The sequence below is a fragment of the Nestor notabilis genome, unplaced genomic scaffold, assembly GCF_000696875.1.
Source record: "Nestor notabilis isolate BGI_N333 unplaced genomic scaffold, ASM69687v1 scaffold4509, whole genome shotgun sequence".
In the NCBI taxonomy this organism is placed as follows: Eukaryota; Metazoa; Chordata; class Aves; order Psittaciformes; family Psittacidae; genus Nestor; species Nestor notabilis.
In genome coordinates this window covers 47,131-65,426 of record NW_009943123.1, presented here as the reverse complement: position 1 = coordinate 65,426, position 18,296 = coordinate 47,131, and the positions used below count along the sequence as shown (strand labels likewise).

Genomic DNA, 18,296 nt, shown 5'->3' with positions numbered 1-18,296 from the left:
GCACCCAATACCAACTGCATTATCTAAAGATTGTCCTGGTACAGAGATTTGAAGCTGGGCTTTCAGCATTTTAAAGTAGCTTCCTCTAAGCATAATGCATTTTGGGATATGAAGGTCTGACTATGAAAGGAGTGTTGCATCAGGCTCTCTTTCTGTCATTGTGGCTCTAAGATTTTAAAAGATGTTGATTTATTTCATGTGTGAAGTGAGTCACTTCATAACCTTGAAACTTTTGCAGGCAGGACAGTGAAACTAATTCCTGTCCAACTGTGTGACAGCAAATACACAGACAATACTTGTCCTCATGAAGTTTTAAGGTAGCTTTACTAAATGTTTCTTTTTTCCCTCTCTTCAGATTTGTCACGGAACAGACTGTCAGAGCTTCCAGCAGAAGCATGTCACTTTGTCTCCCTCGAGAGTCTTAATTTGTACCAGAACTGCATTCGATATATCCCAGAGGCTATTTTGAACTTACAGTCTTTAACGTTTCTAAATATCAGGTAACAATTGGCTTAGAAATTTTGCTTTAGCATCAGTAGTCTAGGTTTATAAATCTTAATGTATCTGTAAGTAATGCTAACATGGCATGTAATCATCACATCGTTTTATGTCATTGGATCAAAGCAAACTGAACTAGTCTTACCCACTTAGGTGGATCAGGGAACATGAGAGTTAACCAGCAGCTTGTAGAACTGGAGTATGAAGAAAAAAGCTCATCCCAACTTAAAGGAATCGCCAAGTAAATTCCAGTAGTTTTCATGTGAAATACAGGCATGCAGACTGAAAAGAGATGATAGAGCTTTTAGACAGTCTTTACATTTCAGCTCTCAGCAGCTGAGCAAGGCTTATGCAATTTTCCTTTACTTTTGCTGTATTGATGGTTTTTAAAGATCTTTCTCAAGCATTAATATGACTCTGACAGCATTAAAAGCTAATTGCTGCAACTCAGCTTGTTGATTTAATTTAACTGTGTACAGCATCCTCCATTTGTAGAAGCCCTTTTAAGAGGCGTGGAAAGTGCCCTATCACAAATTGGCAGTGATACCTGTCAGGAAAAACTTCAGGCTGTTTCCTTATGGTGCTATGCTTTTGCCAATTTAGTATGCTTATGTTTCTTTATTTTCTTTATTGATGGTGAGAATTGTAGGAATTGGATATGAATCAGGTATGGGTTTCCTATTGCTATGATCTCTAGTAGGTACAGTCCAAGTAGGTACAGTACAATCCCTTTAAAAGTTGCTGTTGGTTCACCTACGGCTCAGAACTCTTTTTTCTTTAATAGCAGGGAAGTCTGGATTTCAAGTATCAAAAAATACAGTAGCATGTTTTGCTAAATGTCAACATCTGATCAAAGCCTTAATTAAGATCCTAATAACATTCTTTCTAATCATCTAGTCACTGTTCCTTGCTAAGTTCTATTTTTAAAGGGAATCTTTGTCTTTTACAATCCATTCTCATCCTGCCTGTTTCTCATCTGAGGTTACAGTCCAGTTATATGAACTCATATTTGCTTTAATAGTAGTTTATTATTAAATGTCTAAGGCTGTATTTTGTAATAGTGAAATCCAGCATACCACAGTTGTTGATCCACATGACTTGCTCAATTAGAAATATACTTTAAATATTCAGTAAGTAATGACTTTCTCTGTGGCATTTTGTATGCGTCCACCTGCAATACTACCTATCAGAAAGGCTTTTGCACTCTGTTCATAGTCATTTGTGACAGAGGGTGGCTCCTTATCAGAAGCACCTGAAATAACGTATTCCCCAGCACTGAATTCAGAAACATCTGATCAGGTTTGGTACTTGATATTCAGAGTTTGTTCACATGTAACTAGATAAAGCAAGTAATGAAGAATGACTTCATGGAACTACTTTTACAGTAATTAGATAGTCGACTCGGTTTTTATATAATTGGAATGTGCTTTTTGTATGAATCTTTCATTGCATTAAAATGTGAGGTGGTTTATCATTAGAGTTCTGATTATTTTGTTTCCTTCCTGTCCAAAAAGTCGAAACCAGCTTTCCACATTGCCAGTACACCTCTGTAGTCTACCACTAAAAGTTTTGATAGCAAGTAATAATAAGTTGGTTTCAATACCTGAAGAAATTGGACAGCTCAGACAGCTGACAGAGCTTGTGAGTATACAGTTATTTTTTAACTATTACTGTTCTGTCTTGAATTTTTAATTGATGTGTTTAATAGGTTCAGATGTGCTTCAGAAGAAATAATTCTTTTAAACTGATCAAAATAGTGCAGTACTTAGGATGCTGTCTGGGCATGCGCAAGGTCAACATCCTGTTTCTCATTCTGCTGATTGATTCTAAACCAGTCACTTGCATGCAATGACAAGTTAACTTTTATCAGCTCATACCTAAGGAGGATTTCTATCTACCATAATATCTCCAACTATGATTTGACTTTGGATAGAGTTTGAAATACTCTGAGATCTTAAAATTTTATGTGAGGGAAGGTGCCTTGCACTGGAGAGCAAATTACCCATGTCAATTTAACTAAGAGTCTCCCTTAATTTTGAAAGGAAGGCTTGATGGAATTAGAGCCCTTCATGCATTTGTTTCTGGCAAAAAGTTTTTATGTAGCAAGTTGTGTTCTCTCCAATAATACGGGATAACTTGAATGAGATAACTTGGAATAACCTTCTACATCTGAATGCTTAAATCTTTTAAAACTTTTATTTCCCCATGTATTTAAAATGAGAATAATGCTTCACATCAGCAGTAAGATAAAGGAATATAAGGATCTGAGATGTTATGTATGTAGTTGTCTTTTTCAGTCCTTAAATAAAGTGCTACATATTTTACTTAACAGAGGCCTACCAGTCAGTGGTAACTCATCCTTTACTCTTGTTTTCTAGGATGTGAGTTGTAATGAAATACAGACAATACCTCCACAGATTGGAAATTTGGAATCCTTGCGGGACCTAAATGTCAGAAGAAATAATTTGGTGCATTTACCTGAAGGTGAGATAAAGACTCTCAGTTGTAACAGCAGAAACTTAAAGCAATTCTTTATTTTCGGTGCTGTTTTCTTTCCCTGGGAGCTAGAAGCAGCATATTTATTTTGTAAAACACATAGTTTTATACTCTTTTTTTTTTTTTTTAATACTTTTTTTAATCTGCTTATTTGTATGTTTGTTTTCTATCTCCAGAGCTTGCTGAGTTGCCTTTGATTCGATTAGATTTCTCCTGCAATAAGATAACAACAATACCAGTTTGTTATAGAAACCTCAGACATCTGCAGACCATCATGTTAGAGAACAACCCTCTCCAGTCACCCCCTGCACAGGTAAACTGCAGCTAGGAATTCAGATGGACTAGTTCAACTAAAAAGGGCAGAACAAAGTTAGATGCTGAGGGTTTATATTACGAGCTTTATTTAAGAACAAGAGTACTTTAAATAAATTGTATTGACTCATAGTGTTAAATCCACAGCACAGCTTGAGAAGTCCCTTTTCTTCTTTTACATTACTGTATTAGTAGTCTCATTGATGGGACATTACTAAGAATTCCCCTGATAGCATTGTACTGCTGCTAATGTTAGCTGAACACTTCTGCTTTTGGTGCAAGAGAGAGGAAGCTCTGTTAGGCAAGACTGATTTTGTGCCACTAAAACATCAACATTTTGACTGAGGTCTCAGTGCTGCTGTGTGCTGGTTCACTTTGCAGCAGAGTGCTCAAATTGGCCTTTGACCTAGAAGCTGCAATATGCTTAGTGACTAATTTGGGTTTTTTTAATGTGGGTATATAAGCCCTTGAGTATTACAGGTTCTACTGTGAGCTGCTGCTTCTGAGTTGAGTGGCACTTGCTAAGACGTGTAGCTTCAATAGGGTTTTGCCTCCCTTTTGAAAGCAAAAACAGCTGTTACTGGCTTCATTCACTTTAAATCTGAGCTTGCTTTGGCAGTCTGACATTGCCATTCAGAGCTGGGCATGGGTGGGATGCATCGTTTCGATGCCAAGGGTATAAATTCTAGTACTTGTAAATGCTTATGTGTTGTTTGCATGTTGAAATTTCAGCATCTAGCTGACAGAGTTGAATGCAGACCAGATGTACTTGGAGGACAGCTTCCATTTGTCTATCATGGGCATCCTGTCATGCTCCACTATATCTGTTTCTCTAAAATGCAGTGAGATTAGAAGAAAAGATTTGTTGGTTGATGTAAATGTGCTCATTTATTACTCTCAACTACAGGTTAAATGTCTGTAGAGTACTTTGAAAATATATTGTCAACTTATACCTATGTAATTTTTTCCTTTTTTTTTTTTTTTTAAGATATGTATAAAAGGAAAAATCCACATATTTAAATACCTGAACATAGAAGCATGCAAGATAGCTCCAGACTTGCCTGATTATGATAGGAGACCCATGGGATTTGGATCTTGGTAAGTTTGGCACAATCCAAGTTTTTAGTTTTGACATTCAGGAAAACTTTGTCAGTTGTCTTGAGTTTTTAAAGAAACTAGATCCAAGAATCGTTCTTCAGTAAGTGCATTGATGGAGGTGGCTTTGAAGAATGTAATTTGAATTATCTCATGGTGCATTCTAATAAGTGATGCATGCTTTCATGTTGTTAAGATGTGTGTTCAGTTTATAAGATCTTAATGTTTTCCACATGCTTCCTGAAGTACATCCCTGCAATGATTTTGAACCTTTTGAACAGAACTGCTGTGCTCAAACCACAGGTGTAAATGCTGATCTCCACCCTGTTGCTATACTGTTATTTTTGGCAAGCTTTCACTTGGCACTATTGCTTAGCATTGTAACACAAATGTTGGAATGGTCAGCTGTATCAGCTGCTAAATTAAGATGTCTAGAGAAAAACAGGACTTAAGATTTATTTCTTTTATATGATTTAGAAGAAAAGGAGTCAGTGAAGTATGTAACTAAATATCTGGAAAAATTAGCTCAATCATCTTGGAAGGTGGTAATAAGGTGTGGAGGAGTGAGTTGCCTGGAAGGATGTACTGCTGCTTTAGCAGCAATAAAACAGAAATCGGAGCGTATCACAATAAATTATCAGGATTCAGATTTGTGAAGAACTTGCACAAGGGACTGACAAAGTGATTCCTCATCAGCACAGAGTGCCTTAAATTATTAATTTTTTAGATGAGGTGAACATGTAGGCGTTTTGAATGTTACTCATTTTCCTAGAGTATAAGCTGCTGCAGATGGTTTCTGCATAACACTGAGGATTCTGTCCTGTTACTAAATCATGGTATTTTGTCTAAATGATAAAGCGTCATGATGTGTTTAATATAGTTTGAGTATTTTTTTAGAGAAAATCTAAAAATATCAGTGGACTATGTGCTTACTGATTTATTGTTGTCTGTTGTTGTATATTACTGTGGAAGTTAACATTAATTGCTTTGGTGAAATTAAAGAATTAATGTATTTTAATCATAACTTGGAATTATGAATGTAAAAACAAGTGCACAGCTATTTGCAGATGCTTTCTCTAGATTTGCCTCCAAATTCATCCATATGAAATGGGTTTCAACTGGCTTTCCTGTAGCTGTATTTTCATCCCCAACAGGAGATAAGAGTTGGTGATAGGATTATTTGTCGTTACTGTGCTGTTTAGGGCATTTGGTGTTGCAGGTGATTCCTCCTGTCTTCATGTACCTATAGAAGGACTGCCCATCGTTAGGAGTATATATTAGGAGGGAATGGTAAAATGGTCTAGTGGAAGAGATGATCTCAAATTATTATATTCTTCTGGAACTTGGGATGAGAGAAATAAAAGCATTCTGCTACAATATAGTTAATATTTCTAGGCAAGTCGTAAGAGCTTTATGTTTGTTATCTTCAAAGGTGACCAATGGAAAAAAGCTACCAGTCTGTACACCTAGACTTTGTTGCTGTTTTATCTGATAAGCTAGGTGAAATACCATGGATCTGAAGGTTAAGGATCTGAAACTGAGTGGCTGAGATTCTTAAAGTTTAAGGAGGTTTGAGTCGTGCTGTCAGTTTGCTCTTCATCAAACATTGTTTAATAACAAAGTTGTTAATACTGATAATAAAACAAGATGCTCTGAAACATTAGGGCAGAAAGTGGGGTTTCGAAGTTCTAGTGCAGCTGATTATTTTTGATCTAGCCTTGTCAAATTATCTCAAACTGTTTTACTGGAGTGAAATCTTCTATGTTTACAGCCCTCTTGTGAACAAAAGCTGCGTGAAATTTATGTGGCTGCAAGTTTTGATCTCCTGCAGCCAGTCTCTTATTTGTAAGATTGAAGTTCAGAGCAGCTGAGGTTTGCGCTGGAGTGAACGTGATTGAGAGGAGGCAGAACTTTCGAAGCTGTGTAGCAATTCTTTTGTCACTGAGGCAATCTGATATAGGCTGGAGTTAGAAGGTTTAAAATGTGAAGTACTCGTGTGAACCAGTGTAGTGGATATTCTGGGACTTGGGCAACTGTTCTTTCTTAAAAAGACATGTTTTAGTGTGGCTTTGGAGCTGTGTCTTTGAAGTGTTGGCAAGTATTGTCTTTCCTTTGGCTGTTGGCCTTACCAGGCATTTAATCCTTTGATTTCAAGCCTTACAAAGCCTTCTGGATAAGTTTTACTTGCCCCAGAATGTTCTGATCTGTCCAAATGCTTAATCATTGTTTCTTGTAGCTTGTTGGTCAGAGAGGAACAAAAATCTTAAGTCTCAACTGATTTCAGGATGGCTGCTGTATGATTATAAACTTGTAAAGTGTGCAGCATTGAGTGTACAGCTGTTTTTAAATGTGAGAGTTGGGCAGACAGAAAGCAGCTTTCATGTTAAAAAGGAAAAAAAATCCTGGGAACAGTGATTGTGAGTTCTTGAGTTTCCTGATAGCCTCAGTGTTAGATGTATAGCTTTTCAAAATCTCTAATTGAAAAGGAAGGCTAAAAGAAGAGAATTTGTATCAAAATACTTCCCCATTTTTGAAATGTAGCCAAATAGTCATTTTGATGCTCTTCAATCTGCAGTTCAACCTTACAACAGGGTACTAGGGAGATTCTGAAAATACTGATGCATTTATAATCAAATTACACTGCAGATGAATTTTTCTTTTCTCTGACCTATGTTTTAAATCCAATATTTATGTACTGTCAACTGTTAGCATAGGTATGGTTCTATTGTCAGTGATTCAAGTAAATAGTTCTTTAACTGCACTGGGTGATTTCATGGTCATTCTTTTTACTTCCCCACCCAAGAGAAGGGAGTTGGTTTTTCTTTCTCCCTTTTTCTTTCTAGGGGTTTATTATGCAAATGATCTTTCTGTTCAAATACAGGCATACAGGTGATCTCTTTTTAGTGTAACAAAACTCCATGCCTACACAAGAGTTTGTCTTTTGGTGTATATCAGCATAGAAGTAGACGTATAGCTTAACTTTGTCATCCCTCCTCCTACTTTGTTGCTATTTTATGTCTATTTAAAAATTAAAGTTGCTCTTCTACAAAGTCACATGCAGACATACAGCACTGCATTAATAATAATCACAATAATGAGTCATTTGAAAATAAGTGTTTCCTGAAAGAGGGATTTCAGAGGGAGCGACAACTTGAGAGCAATACCAGAGAGAAAATGACCTGCAATTTAGTTATGATGGGGTGAAGCAATTAGCTTCTTGAAATTTGTTCTTCCTTGTGTATTAAATAGTAATTATTGCTGCAGTTCTCCCTGAGGCATCAAGTGCCAGTAGGACAGTTGAGCCATTGTGAAATGCCATCTGCAGTGGATCAGACAAGTCGCATTGTCTCTTTTACTGTAGCTATCTGCAGCAGTTGCCAGACTTGACATCTGTGATGGCTGGACTGCTGAATTATGTAGTTTCTAAGCCCAGAAGTTTAGAGAACTGCATGGCTGTTTGGTTATGTGTATTGTTACCCTAGACCCATGTCTGATGCCTTTGTCTAGTCAAAGTCAGGCTCTGTATATGAAAACTGTACTTCTATATTTATTATATTACAAAGCATTTGAAATACTGTTGAGATTGGTACAGTTTCTTAGCCAGGTAATTATGATACAGAAGATAATTATGTAATACATTCTGTGTACTTTCTTGTAGAAATAGTATATTCTGAATTTTCAGTAATTTTGCATGGTTTTATGCTTTTGAAAAAGTTTGTGGGACAATGTGTCTCAGTGAAAACATAAGAGAAAATGAAAGCTTGAGTTGTTAAACAGTGAGATAAGAAGCCACTTTGCAGTTTTCTTTGTCATAATTTCTGCTTGGGAAATGTTTGAAGTATGGGTATCTCTTTTGGATCAGATTAGCTCTTAAAACACTAGGCAGTGGCAGGTGAACAGCTGACTGACAAGTACGTTTGCAGCTGTGAGTACCTGCCTCTTGTTCTAAGTGGCAAATGCACTATGATGCTTTCTAATATGCTGAGCTTCTGAGCACACTGCAACTATGCTACATAGCTCATTCTGCTTTTGTTCTGCAATAGCTAAGAAGCTTTTAGTGGCGTTTATATTACAGTAACCAAAACTGTGTGTTTGACAGCCATGAGGAACTCTATTCCGGTCGTCCATATGGAGCACTTGATTCTGGCTTCAATAGTGTGGACAGCGGAGACAAAAGGTGGTCAGGGAATGAAGTAAGTGTTGCAGCTTTATTTTTGTTTGGTGCAGTATTATACAGGAAAGAAAACCGTTAAGTATACGTCTGGAAGCATATTCCATAGGTAACATATGCTAGTGTGCAGGTTGCCTTAAGCCAAAATTATTTGTTGTTTTATTGGAGAAAAATGAGCATAATTTTATATGGGACAAACACAAAGTTGGAAATAATACAAGAAATATATAAAACACTGCATGACAGATTAATTTACTGGAGTACAAAACATGAGAAAAATGGGAGGCCTCATTTTGAAAAAGCGCATAGCTGTATCATATTACAATGTCGAGTCAACTACAGTTACTTATAAGTAGTTGTTTCAATAAAATAAATCTGAACATGAAAATTAAGCTTCAAAAATCAGATGGAAATTTTTTCTCCTTTCTTTGAAGCTTGTTTCAAACGTTAAAATCTGTTTGCCATTTAGAAGCAGGAAAATGGGATCTCTTGGCAAGGAGACTGTCAATTATTCTTCCCAGGAAAAAGCTCCCTTTTTCTCCTGGGACAACTAGAAAAGGCAGTAGCCAAGACCTTAAGTGCTTCAGTGAGCTATACTCTGTACACCTGCTTGCACTCCTAGCTTGGTTTTTGAGAGGGTTCTAGGAGTTTCCATCCTGGAATGTTTTCAAGTACTTAAAGATACCTGCGAAAAAAAAAAAACCAAGCCCAAACCCAAACACAACCCTGTAGGCAAACTGGGTTGTTTTTGTTTTAAGGAAGTTTAAATACATGGCTTAAAAAGAAAAAAAAAAGCAACTCTGTGTTACAGCTGTATTTTATAGGTGCCAAACAGGACAGTTGAAGTAAAAACACAAATCAAGAGGTAACAGGTGCAAGATGATGTTTCTGAAGAAAAGTGTTTCTGGACTTCACTGTTTGTTTTCTGAAGCCAACAGATGAATTCTCGGATCTCCCTTTGCGTGTAGCAGAGATCACCAAAGAACAGAGGCTGCGAAGAGAAAGTCAGTATCAAGAAAATAGAGGGAGCACCGTTGTAACTAATGGTGGAGGTAAATAGTGATCTTTGGTTAACAATGTTTATTGTCATCATTATTGAAGTTCCAGAATATTTACTATAAATAGTAGGCTGTCTAAAGAGGGGGAGAAAAAGAATATCCAGGTGCAGTTGTACACAACCACTGCTGTGTAAACAGAAAAACACTTGTATTAAGGTTTTTATGAGGCAAAATCAAATAGAATCAGAATTAAGATTGTGTCAGCTTCTGCATATGTGCTGTGTAAAGTCTCCAATTGCTTAAAACAGTGTTTTGGAATGGAGTTTTGCTGCTTGAGCTACTGGGGAAAATTTACAGCAGGAGTAAATTGTCAGTGCTTCGTGCTGACTGCTGTTGGAATGATTGTTACCAGCAATTTTGTCAGGGAATTTCAAATTTCCAAGTAGCAAAAGTGCCTCCTTCAGCAGTCTCTGGTTTTAATTCAAACACACGAGGCATCTAGGAACGACTGCTATTTCTGAATGATGTTGCTTTTTTGCACCTTCTCAATTGGTTGCTCTGCAGTCTTGCAGTAGCACCCTCATACTTGTTCAAGAGGTGACAGCACTTTACATGTTTCTTGGTCTCTGCAGTCCTTCTCCATTTTAACTTTCAATAATCTGCTGCTACCATCTTGGTTTGTTTATATGTCTCAGTTTGAGCGTTCTTCCAGGTTTTGGGGTTTTCTTTTTTTTTTTCCCCCCAATCATTCCATCTTCTTCATTTTTCTACACTACTTATTATTAGATCTCATCCTGTATATCTTGATTAATTTTTCTTCTTTTTCAGCTGCTCTCTGCTTTCCATTTCTCCTAATGGCTACACTTCATATTTCCTGAGTGTCACTTTTCCCAACTACTTTTAATCTTCTGTGCTCAGCTCCCACTTTTTCTTCTCTCTTACCTCCTCCTCCCATTCATCTTTTGCCATCTTCTTTTCTTGGTCTTACTCTTCTCCACAGTATTTTGGGGGTTTTGGCACCTACTAGAAATACCTGCATTATTTTGGTTGACTCAAACTCTTTCACATGTGACAGACAAAAAAAATCAATTCGGACAGTTAGATTCTGGTAAAGTTAGAAGGGTTGAAGACATGGCTTTGTGAGATGCCATAATAACAGGTAGCGCTGCCAGCTCTGCCTCCAGGACTAACTTTATTTTGTTCTTTGGGTTTTGTACACAAGGGATTTCAAAATGCCTCACTAGTCTTTTAAGATGGAGCAGGGTCAGTTCATGAGTAGGAGTATTTGAGAGGGGCACAAGCCATAGCATGTGGCTGTCTGTGATCCAGGAGATGCTTTCCAATTTTGTGTTTCTAACACAGACACTAGTGTCTTTCACCCTTTACTGTAGTATTATTATTTAAGTTTAATAAGCATGGCTGGAAAGAAGGGCGCTTTTGTTTTGGTTTGGTTTGTTGGGGATTTTTTTAAGATTTGAAACAGTAATGGAGACTTAATGAAGCCAAAGTATATAGGAATGCTGTTCTGGATGGTTGTAGTAGCAGAGGAGGTGGCTTTGGCAGTAACAGTTGCTAGATTGTGTGGTGAGGCAAAGAGAAGTCTGTTTTAGACAAGCAGGAAAGGGGCGGGGGAGTAGAAAAAGAATGTCTGCAAGAGAGTGGAGCAAGTTTGGGGACAGTTTTAAGGAAAAGAAGGCTGTAGTGCTCAGAAAGGGAGCTTATGCTTTCTGCTGCATCCCCAGCACAGTATTTTTCACCGGGGTAGTTTGCTCAATGTCATGACTCCCAGGATCCCTGGGCAGAAAATACAAAAGCAGTGACAAGTGAAAAATTTGCCCTACATATCACCCACACAAGGGAAAATCAATACTAGCCAAGCTGTGCTGTTTCTTGCTCTTATTTCAGTGGTTCCTAATCCCTTTTCCATTCTGCTTTTTAAAATAAAACTGTAGATGCTTTTATATTGGTTTAGAGGGGTTTTGTTGCTTTCTGTGCTGTCCTTCGTTATTTCCACAGAGACTTCTTATATTTATTGCATTTGCATCCAGACATGCTGCCTTCTGTATTCCTGTAGTAGTAAAATAAGTAGAATTATGTCATATCCATTCTAATTTTTGTGACAGAGATGAATGAGAACCAAGAGTAATGATTCAAAGTGTACACAAACCATTGTACATTCTTGGTGTTAGCTGACAGATTTTGTAGATAGTTTTGGGTATTGAAAAAAAAATCACTACTTTTTCAGTCACTGCAAAAGTATCTGCAGCCATAAAACTGCATGCTTGATACGTGTTTCTCATTGCTCTTTAAAAAGCATAAATTTTCTCATTATTTCAAAATTTGGTGTTTAACAAATGTTAGTGGACCTTGCAAAATCCAAGAGCTTTTAGGTTGAGTTTTCCCAGACAGAAGAAGAACAGTAGGGCCTTAGTTCCTGGCATTGCTTTTTTGTTGTGGGTTTTTTTTTCCCTCTCCTGTTGGTTATCTAATTATGGATGTTTTCTTTGTGTATGTATGTCAAGTGGAACATGATCTCGATCAGATCGACTATATTGACAGCTGTGCCACAGAAGAGGAGGAGGAAGAGGTGAGGCAAACCAAGTGCATGGACTCAGACAGCCTCAGCTCACAATTCATGGCATATATTGACCAGCGGCGAATCTCTAATGAGGTGGTGCTTTTACTTAAATTAGTTAAATTCATGCGCCCCAGGAAAGCCTCTGTGATGGTATTAATGCTTCTTGTCCTCAGAGGTTTTCTTAGGGCTTATTGTTTGGTTTTATTTATTTAAAAAAATAATAAAATCAGGTCTCATCTGGGGGGAAGAGCACAGCATTGTGCTTTGTGGAAGGTCAGAGCTGGAGTTTTAAGCTGCTCTCAAATGCCCTTTGGGATATGTGGAATAAGTCCAATGCAGCCATACTGTTTTCCTATCATTTGGATTTACAGAATCATAGAATGGTTTGGGTTGGTAGGGTCTTTAAATATCATCTAGTTCCAAGCCTACTGTCATGGGCATTGACACCTTCCACTAGACTTGCTTCTTGCAAGCTTATGCTTTAAGCAAATGTGAAGTAAATGTTTTTCCAAGGAGTTCTGTCTTCAAAAAACATTCAAGTTGATGCTTCCAGCTGGTAATTTATGATATCTAGAAAGCTGTGAACATTTACTTGGTAGTTCTGAACATATATTGGCTTTCTCAGGGGAAAAATGTTGATTGTTACCAGCATAAAGACTTAATACAGGAATTTTGCAACTCCCATTAATTTGTCTGTTCAAGTTGATTGTAAGTTACTTGCCAGTAAGCTCAGTGTCTTGAGCATCCATTTTAAGTGTAGACTAACCTAAGTATTCAGACTTTTCAGAAAGCCTACTCTTTAAAGAAAATGGTTTCTTTCTCTCTCACTATTGAGCAAAGCTCTGAACCCACAGGTACAGGCTTGTTGTGTATGTAGTCACCTTTCTGAACAAAAAATACCATCTGTAGTTTTAGATAAACCTGGCATGAAACTGTTCTCAGTCAGTGAAAGTATACAGGTGAATGAACAATAAGTAAAATTATTGCTAGATGGGCTAAAAAGTTCTTCAGCCAGTCTTTTAAAAATGTCTAGCAACAACTGTAAGCAACTCAACACTAGCCTGTTTTCTCTCACAGAAAAAAATAATGCTAATAATAATAATAATAATTTTTAAAAAGGGCAAACTTACCATATACTATCCTAATAGAAGCTGGTTTAATTGATTGCTTACTCTATCCAAATGATGTCCTGGCGCAGACAAGGGCAATGATTCCAGTAAGACTATTGTTACTTTTGTTTAGCTCATGTCATCTTATTGCTTTCTAGCTGCACAAGAATCGGTGTGCACTATAATAAAATTCACTAGAATTGCTTTGAAATTGTATGAATTGCCAAAACTGGGAGGTGCCTTTGTGCCAGTTGTAGCAACCCCTGCTGTGAACACATGGAGAAAACTGTTCCCTGTTAAGTCGTTTGGATGGTACATTTCTAGGGACTGTCCTCAGAAATCTAACCAATAGGAACACATCTTCAGCATCCATGGAGGAGTCTGGTCCCTAATTTGCCCGCTTGATAGTACTGTTTGCTGTGTTTAAAATCAGTGACATAGATATCTGAGAGGTGCACTAATTTTGCAAATGGCATAAATCCAATATCAGATCACAAAAGCTGATGCCACTTGAAGCATAGGCATAAGAGCAAAACTCAGAAAAAGCAACCATTGGCAATACAGCACAAGGACTCCTTGCCGTGGCTAGTGAATAGGCATTGGTCAACATCAAAAAGCTGTTCATAGACATCTATTTATTCATAAAAATTTAATTATTTGCTTTTAACTGAAGTAGTAGTTTCTCTTAAAAACAATCCAAAATACTACTTAGGAAAGCAAACTGTATGCAATATAACAATATGCATACATGAGTAAAAATTTGGAAAGTTGATCTTGAAGAGTTTCCATTTTCCTACATTTATGGGTACCAGCAGAAGTTTTAAAATAAAATTCCCAATGGGATAAATGATTTCGTAGCTCAAATTAAGCCTAATGTGTTCTCATTCATCCCATGTTTTGCTTTCTTAGTCCCTCTGTGATGTATCTTTAGGGCATCATAAAAGTCCATCAGCTATTGTATCCTGTATTTCCGAGAATCCGGACTGCATTGCTGTACACCGGAATGTATGTTTTTTTAGAGTGACATGAATTATTTTCTATCTACGTGTACTTTTCTGCATTATTCTTAATAGTGGAAGTTTTAAACTCTTAAATTTATCAGTAGCCATATTTATTCTTGAAATAAAATTTATTTAAATAGGAGGAAAAAATAAAAGGGAGCTTGCCTAGCTGGAAATGAACATCCCTGAGTTGTGATTTGTGGTTCTTTTGTCAAGTGTTTTGAATATCAGTAATTACAAATGTTGCTCTACAAAGAATTTCTTTGACATTAATGTACAGTTTTCTGAATAACTTGCTAACTTAGTCTTTGTTTTTTTGCTTAGGGCTCACCAGTAAAGCCTGTATCCATCAGAGAATTTCAGAGAACAGAGGATACAAGACGATATTTACATCAAAACAGGTAAGAATATGTGGTAATTGTATCCAAAGGTTTATGATGAGCATGTTTACTGAATGTGTTTTGAAAATGACACAGTTTCCTGCTGCTTCACCAGAAACGTGCATTGCACTTGATTTATAAATTATTGCTGCAAATTAGGAATTCGTGTTCTAATAATGGTAGTGACCAAAAGGCATGGCTGTTCTAGACCAATGCTCAGCTTTGAATCAGTTGGTTAAAGAAACCTGCCAGATTAAAGTGTATACTTTTAAACTGATTTATTATCTGCATTTCAGAATTTAATTTGTGCTTCGATTAAATAGCTGACTATATTACATAAAGGACAGAAGGGATAAACATACTTGTACTGCAGGTTTAGGGGAAGCACAAAGAGAGTTACTATGGAGTATCCTGGTTGACTCTTGGTAGCTGTAGTACCATAGGGTTTTAGTTTAATTTAAAATATGCTTTTATGTGTCATAATCATGAGCTTACATCAGGGGAAGAAGGGATAGGATGGGAGTCAATGCTGAAAACAGGTTGCTTATTTTAATAAAGCAGACTTTCTGAATTATGCTCATACTCTTTAATGACTGTTGGCCTATTGAAGGGATTGCTTATCAGTAAAAATGGGTCAGAGTTGGACAGAATATAAATGAGATGGTTAGGTTTGAGAAAAGACGTTTGGGTGTCTAGTTAAGAGAGCAGAAGATAAGTGAATATATAGCTTCTTGCTAATGGAACTAAAATAAAAATTGATGGAACCCTTCATATTTCAGTATTCTGTGGGGTGAATGTGAATGTGCAAGAACACAGCAGAAAGCCAGCTCAATTGTACTAGGAATGTTAAGAAAAGAACTGCTAGCTATAATTATGTCATTACTTGTGCTGTCAGTAGAAATTAATGTTTAATGGCATACTAAAATGGCATTGAAAGAGAAAATGAAATCAAGAATAGTGTGTACATTTTTCCAGAGTCATGGCAACATTTTAATAAGCATTTTGAAATGTCAGCAGATGTGCAGGAAAGGTAATTGTACTGATACAAAAGAGGGTAGCTCCTTCAATATGTATAAGCATTGCTTATCCTGTAGTTTGTTTGTTTGTTTACTTTCCTATTTGCACACTTGTCAACATGGAAATATTTAGACTTTGCAAACACCGGATTCTATGACATAATCTGAAGGAAGTAAGAGAAGGCTTATTAACTAGGAGAGAGCTGCTGTTTACATAGACATATTTTAATGATAAAGGAAATTGTATTTCACTATGGTACCAGTGTTTTCAAAATCTAACTTAAGGATGGCAGCAGATCTTCGCACAGAAGTAGTTAATCTACAATCTAAATGAATTGCAGTTTTCATACTATGCTGCAGCAGAGTGAAATTCTTAACAAGGTACTAAAACCAAGTCATACTGTTAATGCCTTCAAAATTGTGTAAAACCAGCCATATGACAATGAGTAATTTTTTTATATTTTAAGCTTGTATTAGACAAATATTTAATTTGTGGTAACCACAAGCTGTAAACTGCTTCCACAATAATTCTGTGCAAATGCCTTGGCAGGCAGCATCTTTGTTTTTCCTTCAGCATGCTGAAGCCATTAAAACTCTTGGAGTTAGATGTTAGGCAGGCTCCATCTCAAGAGTGCTTACATTAGTTGATTCAATTCAGTAACTACAGTTTGTGCCTCTGGACAGACTGTGGTGCATTCCTGATGCAACAAAGCTCTGTGTACTCTGGTCTGAATACACTTCTTGGCACTCAGCTGAATCCAGTCTCGTCCATTTGAAACAGCACAGTAATGGATTTGTCACGTGAATCAGTGCTAATATAAGTAACAGAGGAGGCCTGTAGCATACGGGTCTTCCACATGTTTTAAGATTATCCATGCAGAATAGGTAATAAGTCTACACACAGGCAGCAGGACTGACATTTTTTGGAAATGCATTAGTAAGTGTGTCTCTGTTCCACAGTTGCCGCAGGAGTTTAGGTTGCAGAGTGGAGGCTGTCAAGAGTAAGCTGCTAGATTTCCATCAACTTTCTAGACAGAACATGGCAGGGAACATGCTGTAGACTGTGGGCGTTGGGAATTGTTTCAGTTCTAGCAACTGCCTTCTATCAAAGAACTGACTGCAAGATTTCTTTTATTGTTCATATGGTGGATAAGAGAGAGATCAGTTGTTGTTTACCTTGTGACTTTGATGGGTTGTATCACAAACATGGAGGAAGTCATCACTTGATTGATAAAGTGAGCAGGTTTGTTCTGAAAATCTCAGAGGGTGCTAATGTTTAAAACTCTCTTCAGAGCACAGTAAGGCCTACAATAACCAAAATACAGTCTTAAAAGGGAGATTCTATCTTTGTGTATTTTGAAATCATTGTTAATCAAGCAGGTTATGTTTATTTAATTATGAGCTGTGGTAGCTGTGAACTGACTTCATATCACAACATGATTTCTTTAGTCATCCTAAATTTCAGCTTTGTGGTTATCTGAAGTTAATTGTCTAGGCCATTACTCTTAGAAAAACAGCTGTAATCTAGAGAGGAATTAATCTGATAGTAGTTTATATGCATTAGTGGCCAATCTCCCTTCCATCTGGTGTTTACCTGCAGGGATGCTGATGAATTACGAAGACCTGAAACTCTAAATTTGATGCAGGACAGAGAGCATCACCAAGTACTAAGGAGTTATGTGGGCAGGACAGAGAGGTGGGGAAAAGAAACATATGGTTTCTACTAATTAATTTTATTCCACACGTACACCCCTCTTCCCCCAATAACTGTAGTAGGCAGTTGGCCCTCTAAATTTATATAGTCTGAAAAGGTCCCGGATTGGTTACTTAATCAGCTCTTAGAGAATCAGTATGAAGTACTGAATATCTCCATGTAATAGGCCAAATGTACAATCCAATTGGTACATCTTTAGCTGTAGAAAAATTTTATCACAATTCTGGAGGAGAGATAGAAATGACTGTTCAAATCTGTCATGCACGGTGAGTTAAATTATTATCGCAGCAGTTGGTTTAACAGCTTTGCTTACTAAACAGTTACTCTTCTGATTTGATGAGATACTTGTGTGTTCTGACAACTCACGTTTGAAAATTTGTTCAGATTTAAGATAAAAAGTATACTTACTCTGTTTTTCCATTTGTCAGACCCCCAGCTGATTCACCTTACTTTCTATCAAGTCACCACGGTCAGGTAACACATTGAACTCTACTATTTTATTCTTTTGGATGAGTTTAATGCAAAACCAAACTCAGTGTTAGCCTTAAGACATGGACTGTTTCTCCATCTGTTTTACCCTGTGTAGCTCTGTCTTTACAGCCTAGTGCACTGTTTTGTTCCAGGTGCCTAATACAGATACCGAGCTGCACCGCAGGCACATAGAGCGTACCCGTCGGGAGGCTCAGCTAGCAGCGCTTCAGTATGAGGAGGAGAGGATGAGAACAAAACAGATTCAGAGGGAAGCTGTCCTCGACTTTGTTAAGGTACCTCCTTTTAGTACCTACTTGATACTTTATCATTTCTGAATCCCCTAATGAAAATTAATTGCCAAGATCGTAATACTTGTACATTACACTCCTGGGCAGGCATGCCATTTGTAAAGAAAATGGAGAAATAGTACTTAAGTCCATTTAGTGTTGGTGCTGTA

General features: G+C 37.1%; 1 protein-coding gene across 1 annotated transcript in view; it reads left to right on the top strand.

Annotated features, from left to right (window-relative positions):
- Positions 1–355: 355 nt before the first annotated feature.
- LRCH3 (leucine-rich repeats and calponin homology (CH) domain containing 3) overlaps positions 356–18,296 on the top strand; it is a gene marked incomplete at its 5' end in the record, with an annotated part of 36,962 nt that continues 19,021 nt past the window's right edge. The window contains 11 exons of the mRNA XM_010021735.1: positions 356–500; positions 2,013–2,139; positions 2,877–2,982; positions 3,171–3,307; positions 4,295–4,404; positions 8,501–8,594; positions 9,504–9,624; positions 12,093–12,241; positions 14,583–14,659; positions 17,797–17,842; positions 17,992–18,132. Coding sequence (XP_010020037.1) covers positions 356–500; positions 2,013–2,139; positions 2,877–2,982; positions 3,171–3,307; positions 4,295–4,404; positions 8,501–8,594; positions 9,504–9,624; positions 12,093–12,241; positions 14,583–14,659; positions 17,797–17,842; positions 17,992–18,132 — 1,253 coding nt within the window. The remainder of the gene's footprint in view (positions 501–2,012; positions 2,140–2,876; positions 2,983–3,170; positions 3,308–4,294; positions 4,405–8,500; positions 8,595–9,503; positions 9,625–12,092; positions 12,242–14,582; positions 14,660–17,796; positions 17,843–17,991; positions 18,133–18,296) is intronic.